Source organism: Brienomyrus brachyistius, chromosome 22 (assembly GCF_023856365.1).
Source record: "Brienomyrus brachyistius isolate T26 chromosome 22, BBRACH_0.4, whole genome shotgun sequence".
Classification (NCBI taxonomy): domain Eukaryota; kingdom Metazoa; phylum Chordata; class Actinopteri; order Osteoglossiformes; family Mormyridae; genus Brienomyrus; species Brienomyrus brachyistius.
This window is the reverse complement of record NC_064554.1, coordinates 5240750-5248026: the sequence shown is the minus strand read 5'-3', so window position 1 is coordinate 5248026 and position 7277 is coordinate 5240750. Positions and strand designations below refer to the sequence as shown.

The window sequence follows — 7277 nt, the reverse complement described above, 5'->3', positions numbered from 1 at the left end:
GATTAGCATGGACCTCACACACACACACACGCACACACCCCACACACAGGCCTGGGATGGCTCCACACACTGACCAACAGCATCCCTCTGGAAGAAGCTCCAAGGTCCCCGCGGTGTGGAGCCTCAGACGCCAGTCGGCGAGACGTCCTTCCAGAAGGGTCCGGCGGAGGCGGGGCCAACAAGCCAAGGTGGCGATACGCCGTTTAAATTTTAACCAGCTTCTGCCAGCCCTAATTGACGTTTGATTCCAAGGTCCATAGATGGTGTTATGAAGAAGAGTGAAAGCTTCTCCTGAACAGATACGCCTGGACACTCCGACCGGACAGGAGCTCCAAAGGTGTCATGTAAGGTAGGTGGGTGTCACATCTGCGCCTCACTGGCCGCAAGCTGGGGGACACGGCCGCCTGACGGGGGGACCGACGGAGTTATGTTATGCAGGTGCAAGCTGCAGGAGATCGTCATAGACTGATTCACAGACCGATGTGTTTAATTTCATAACTGGCCAAAATTTTGTAAACGTGGGATATTCACACATATCCATGTGTGAATAAACACAAGAATTGAGTCAATTTTATGCTCATTTGAGGTTATGTGAAAATCTCGAGAGTTTCACCCGCGAGGAAGAGCTTCATTAGTCATGAGTATAATTAACTGAGTCATTTTTAAAACTTTTAATCAGCCTTGATTTTTTTCCTCTCTTCCATTAGGAATAAAACAATTTAGAATAAAAACGTGTACGCCAACTATTGATTCCTCTATATAAAGCCTGTGGTCCCTGGACAGGGGGGGGGAATGCCAGGAATGTCACTCATCAGCGCGAAGGTGATGGTGACTTATTAACAGTTAACGCGCTAGCAGGGACGTCTCCGCAGTCGTGACGACCACGTGTAAACGTGACACACATCAGCGGTCGCCTCTGGTTAACCCTTCCCCAGATCCAGCCAATCCTCCAGCCTGATGGCATCCACCACGGGGCCCCCCACTTCATCCACCACTCTGGCAGGGGGCTCGGCCTCCGCGCAGACTCTGCCCGCCATAGACATCGTGGTGCTGGTGGTCTACTTCCTGCTGGTGCTGGCGGTGGGCTTGTGGGTAGGTCGGGGAAGCCCAGCTCTAACCTCAGGGAGCCGGGGGGCTCCGTTTAAATGTGTGAATGATCTTCCTGTTGAATCCTGATTGCTGATCTGATTGCTTCCTGTTTGCCCCGGTGACCCTCTGAGCATTGCTGTCTGCTTTTTAGTCCATGTGGCGGACCCAGAGAAGCACCGTCGATGGGTATTTTCTGGCCGGGAAAAACATGTCTTGGTGGCCGGTGAGTCAGTCACTCTGAAAGTCCTTTGAAGCTAATTACTGACCCGTCCTGTGAATTTCGCTTCACCAGACACATATGGACCCTGCTTGTGTTTTACCCGGCGACACCCTCCTGTTCTTCCTTTGTGAGTGCACCATCTGGTCTGTGTCTCCCCCTACAGGTGGGGGCGTCGCTCTTTGCCAGTAATGTGGGCAGCGGGCACTTCATTGGGCTGGCGGGGTCAGGGGCTGCGGCCGGCATCAGCCCCACCAGCTACGAGTGGAACGTAAGGCTGACAGTCGTCTCAGAATGTCCACTAACTGGAGCTCCCAAGATGTGGCAAAGCAAACAGTGTTTCTGTGGGTGTTTCTGAGGAACCTCAGGAGATGTCCTCACCACTGCTCCTCTCCTAACACAGGGTCTCTTCATGGTCCTGCTCCTGGGCTGGGTGTTCCTGCCCATCTACATCACCTCGGGGGTAGGGGCTTTCCCTGCTACCTGTCCTGGGGGGGGCGAATATATTTTTGGTGAAGCTAGATTTCTTTTATGCTGACAATGCTTCTCCGTTGTCCTGCCTCAGGTCACAACCATGCCTGAATACCTGCAAAGGAGGTTCGGTGGCAAGAGGATACAGCTGTTTATCGCCGTTTTGTATTTATTCGTTTACATCTTCACTAAGATATCGGTAAGTCCGAATTAAACTCCCCATCTTGCAGATCTGATGAGCAGAGGATAACATGACGAACCCAAATTTCACCTCCTGCGTCGAGGTGGCTCTGGTTCGCTGTACACTGCGATGTGATTGGTCGTTTGTGTGGTTGGTCTTTTTCTGGCACTCCTGTGGTCCGTGTGGGTCCCCACACTGTCCTCCTTTCCCCTGTTTGAACCCGTGACTCTGTTGCGTCAGCCACACTCTGCTGCCCCCAGGTGGACATGTATGCCGGTGCAGTGTTCATCCAGCAGGCCCTGCAGTGGAATCTCTACCTGGCAGTGGGTCTCCTCCTGCTCATTACATCCCTGTACACCGTGGCAGGTACATCATACACCGGCGAGTCCACTGGGGGACCCCCGTTATGGATGTATAAAGGGTTAAAATCTGCAGAGGGATTATAAACATGTGTCTTGTGACTGGTGAGACGTGCTCTTCTTCCAGGGGGGCTGGCAGCCGTCATCTACACGGACGCCGTGCAGACCCTCGTCATGTTCATGGGGGCCATCACCCTCATGGCATTCAGTGAGTGTCCCACCCCTGCCCATAGTGTGGCAAAGCTTTCCCTGGGGAGGGACTCCTGACTCCATCGCTGAGCTTGCTGTGCGTTGGCAGGTTTCGTAGCGGTCGGAGGCTGGGAAGCTCTTCTCAGTGGCTATGGCGACGCCATTCCCAGGATCCGCTACCCCAACAGCAGCTGCGGCCTCCCACGCCAGGACGCCTTCCACTTGTTCAGGGACCCACTGACCTCGGATCTGCCCTGGCCGGGGATGCTGCTGGGCATGTCCGTGCCTTCCCTCTGGTACTGGTGCACGGATCAGGTGACGCCCGCCTCGGGGGGGGGGGGGGGCGTAGTCGGTTGTGGGGACGGGGGCATTGGGGGTGATACAGTGGCTCTGTCCTGGCTGCAGGTGATTGTCCAGCGCTCTCTAGCTGCTAAAAACACACTGCATGCCAAGGGCGGATCACTGCTGGCCGCCTACCTGAAAGTGGCACCCTTCTTCATGATGGTCCTTCCAGGGATGATAAGCAGGATACTGTTCCCGGGTTAGCCTTCCCCACAGACACAGAAACAGCGTGTCCCCCCTCCTCACACTCTGCCCCCCAGCCTCAGACATACTCTCTTCCCTTTTGCTTTCAGATGAGGTGGCCTGCGGAGATCCAGACGTTTGCCGGGCCGTGTGTGGGAATCCGGTGGGATGCTCGGACATCGCCTACCCCAAGCTGGTGATGGAGCTGCTGCCCTCCGGTGAGACACGGCCCCGCGGAGGGGTTTTGGGAGGCGGGGTATTAGGCCAGTCCCAGCAGAGCGCAGCCTGATCTGCCGGTGTTCCCCACAGGTCTCCGTGGCCTCATGATGGCTGTGATGATCGCCGCACTCATGTCCTCCCTCACCTCCATCTTCAATAGTTCCAGCACAATCTTCACCATGGACCTGTGGAGGCACCTACGCGTCCGGGCCTCTGAGTGGGAGCTGATGCTCGTGGGCAGGTGACCGGGCCTTCACCTTGGGGAACACTGACTTAAAGCCGTTGAAAGACACCAACTTGGGCTGTGCGATATGACGATATATATCGGATAACGAGAAAAAAAAAGTCTGTCATTTAATATTATGCTAATTTCGTCTTGTCACAAAATACACCATTTATGGCGACATTTTATCATCGTTTGGATGACAGTTTTGCAAGCCAGATGGCATGTGGCACTTGTTTTCTTGGATTTTACATTTAACTATCCACAAATTTGTATTTTTTATTTATGTTGTGTAAAATCATATCCACAAAAATAGAGGGTGATTTTTACATTTGTGGATCATGTACTGTCTGCTTGTGGATCACATTATGTTTTTGACTTCCCTTCTATTGATTTGTGCATTTTTGTCCAGTTTGTACCACTATGGAGCCTCTAAGACAGTGGTTCTCAAACTCGGTCCTCAGGCCCCACTGCCTTGCTTGTGTTCCAGCTATCCCTGCCCCACACACTGCTGATTACCTGGATCAGGTGTGTTCAGTCAGTCAGAAGCTGAAAGACAGCTGGGACTTGTGTGTGGGGCAGGGATAGCAGGAAAACAAGCAGGGCAGTGGGTCCCGAGGACCGAGTTTGAGAACCACTGCTCTAAGAGGTCTGAGTGGGGAAATATTTTTTGTAGTAGTTTTGTGATCCCACTACACTTGGCCACTTGCTAGTTGCCAACTATCATGCATGGATAAGCCTAAATAATCAGACAATACAGACACTATAAAGTGTGCTTTACGCATTAAACTATGGGGGACAGTGTACACCACATAACTGTAACATTGTGTGTTTTATACGTAATTATTAATAATTCTACTGTGTCCTTTTACTGCCAGTGACTTTAAGCAAGACAGCTGGGCTATTGAGCATGAAGTGCATGCATACAGACCCTGAAATATATTACAAACATTGAAAGATATTACATTAACTAAATATTACATTAACTATGGTAAACTGCATATAAAGCTAAATTTACCGTGGTGTTGGAGTTAAGGTTTAAGCTCCAACCCGCTTTCTGGAATATTTCAGTATAAGTAAAGTGGTTTCGGGTTTAAACCTTAACTATGACACCACGGAAAAGTTAACTTCACATTCAGTTTTCGGACTGTAATATCTTTCAACAAAACAAGCAACACCCTTTCGTTTTCCAGATTTCTTTACAGCGAATTTTAATTAATATTTCAGTGTTTGTGCGTGCACTTCACCTTCAGTGTCCCAGCTGCCTTGTTTACAGTAACTGGCAGTGAATGGACACAATGCAGTTATTAATAAATACGTAAAAAAAATACATATATGACACTTACATGGTGTGCATTGCCCTCCGTGGTTTAATGCTTAAAGCACATTTAACTGAACATGTCTGTATCATTTAGATTTATACTTATTAGTCCATTAAATCTGTGTTTTGTATTTTAAATGGACACAGTAAAGTTATTATTAGTAATGGAAAAGTATCGCAAGGGAACTCAAGACTATTTCAAAAAACTATTTTCCCATGCAGATCTCTTAGGGGCTCCGTACACGGAGCTGATCTGTAGAACAAGTGACAAATACATCACTGTCCACAAAATATACGATTTTATATATCTTAATATGTTGTGTAAATTAAAATTCACAAAAAAGGGTTTTACATATTTGTGGATCACTTCCCGTCTATCCGTGGATCACGTTTGTCACCTCGCACACAGCAGCTGATCTGTAGGAAAAATATGTAAATACAAGGTGCAGCCATGATATGTATCGATATCAGGATATTAGATTTTGGTCATATCGCATAGCCCTAACGCCAACATCTGCAAATTTGTGGATTGCATCTCCTTTTCTGTACCAATATCTATTTAGACATATATACATTGCCCCTCTATGTCAGTTAGTATTTCTGTATTTGTTTTTCCAGGCTGATCAAAAGTTTAATCAGATATAAATAAGCTCTCATGCCTGTCTGCCTGCCTGTCTGTCTGTCTGTCTGTCTCCCTGCCTGTCTGTGGCTGTATGGGGTTGGCCACGGCCGCTGCTGTCTTTCTGCTGGACTCAGGGTGTTCGTCCTGGTGCTTGTGGCTGTCTCTGTGCTGTGGATCCCCGTGGTTCAGGCCAGTCAGGGAGGCCAGCTCTTCATCTACATTCAGGCCATCAGCTCGTACCTGCAGCCACCCATCGCCGTGGTCTTCTTCGCCGGCTGCTTCTGGAGGCGAGCCAATGAGAAGGTGCGGAGCAGAGGATGGGGGGGCGTGACAGCCGTGTCACTTCCTGTATAGCGAGGCGGAGGGCAGTGCCTTGATGAAAACGCTTTGTGTACCTTCATAGGGCGCCTTCTGGGGCCTGGTGGTGGGCTTGCTGGCTGGTTTCATACGGATGGTTCTGGACTTCGTGTATCCATTGCCGCCGTGCTATGAGGCTGACCTGAGGCCCTCCGTGGTCAAATATGTGCACTACTTGTACTTCTCCATCATCCTGACTCTGCTGACCATGGGTGTGGTCGTGGTCATAAGCCTGGCGACAGACAGACCCCCTCCCGGGCAGGTAGGCAGAGCCAAGACTAGAGAACATGATCAGACTGAAACAGCACCTTCTGCGGGAGTTGTTCTCCTTTGGACCAGCGGCCACCACACGTGGTGCCAGGTCAGGCTGCTGAGGGATCAGTGTGCTGACATGGGGGTCTCTTGACAGATTGATGGTCTCACCTGGTTCACGAGAACCCAGAGGATGGGGAAAAGCAGCGGGAATCCGGAGGTGGAAGACGCCTCAGACATGGAGACGCCCGTCGGCAAAACTGGCGAGAAGGAGCCAGAACGAAACGCCTCAGGTAGGCCGAGAGTCCTGTGACAGGAAATGCCAGGAGTCCCAGCTCAGAGCTGCTGTCATCATGACAGGAAGTGTGAGTATCACCCGAGTGACGTGCTTAGGCTGGGATCCCCTGCCGATGATGCAGTATTGATGTGATTTCCATTAGGGCGGGGCGGTGTTTTCCCTGTGTTTGGGTGCAGTGGGTGTGGTGTTTTTAGGTTATTTTAAACTTGTTTTTCAGGCTTTCCCTCAGTGTCACGCAGTGAATCACACCTTGACGTTATGGCAGCAGATTCCAGCTCTGAGGGGCATGCCAGAAGCCATTCCAAACTCACCGGCGCCATCTTGTGGCTGTGTGGGATGGATAGACCTAGGAAGAGCAGCGGTGCCCGGCAGGTGCCCGTGGACATGCCCACCTGCTCCCTGGAGGAAAACCCCCTAATGAGCCGCTTCATTAACGCCAACCTGGTTGTGTGCATGGCCGTGGCGGTCTTCCTGATTGGCTACTGGGCCTGACAGGAGTGGGCCACCAGGGGCAAGAGGCTCACCCTCTGGCTGTCGGCTGCCGGGAGAAACTCATGTAAACACGTATCTGCACTTCCATCTGGGGACTGTGTTTCTATCATACTCGCACCACGCTGAGATGCAGGCAGGGGGCGCTATTGTCAGCCAGCAACTGTAAACAACCTCTTTAAAATCACTGCTGTATGGTAGAACACAAGCATCCGTGCAGAATTGTGCAGTATGATAACATCACAGATCAGATCGACACATCTAACCCCTAGGAAGAACTACCCACCATGCATCTCAGTGTGTGTGCAAAGTATCCAGAATCTTCTAATAATTGTGCAAGTTGATGCAGGTGTCAGATAAAGATTTTATTTAACAGTGAGTTTTATATTATTTCCGGTTAGTCTTACTCTCTGATGTACTGTGGTTGTTGTTGTTACCATTTACCACCAGGGGGAGCAAAACACT

General features: G+C 50.4%; 1 protein-coding gene across 2 annotated transcripts; it reads left to right on the top strand.

The window, feature by feature from the left end:
- The first annotated feature begins 56 nt into the window (after positions 1 to 56).
- On the top strand, positions 57 to 7247 carry slc5a11 (solute carrier family 5 member 11). 2 transcript variants are annotated; one of them, XM_048991879.1, is made up of 16 exons: positions 57 to 349; positions 936 to 1092; positions 1241 to 1312; positions 1473 to 1577; positions 1710 to 1769; positions 1872 to 1976; positions 2219 to 2324; positions 2445 to 2525; positions 2616 to 2821; positions 2912 to 3047; positions 3142 to 3249; positions 3341 to 3491; positions 5551 to 5719; positions 5820 to 6035; positions 6183 to 6318; positions 6541 to 7247. In XM_048991879.1, exons 2-16 carry the CDS (start codon positions 958 to 960, stop codon positions 6813 to 6815), a joined length of 2061 nt encoding a protein of 686 aa, XP_048847836.1. In that variant the 5' UTR covers positions 57 to 349; positions 936 to 957; the 3' UTR covers positions 6816 to 7247. The 2 variants fall into 2 exon arrangements, with proteins under 2 accessions (XP_048847836.1, XP_048847837.1); XM_048991880.1 differs by having other exon boundaries at positions 57 to 353.
- Positions 7248 to 7277: the final 30 nt, after the last annotated feature.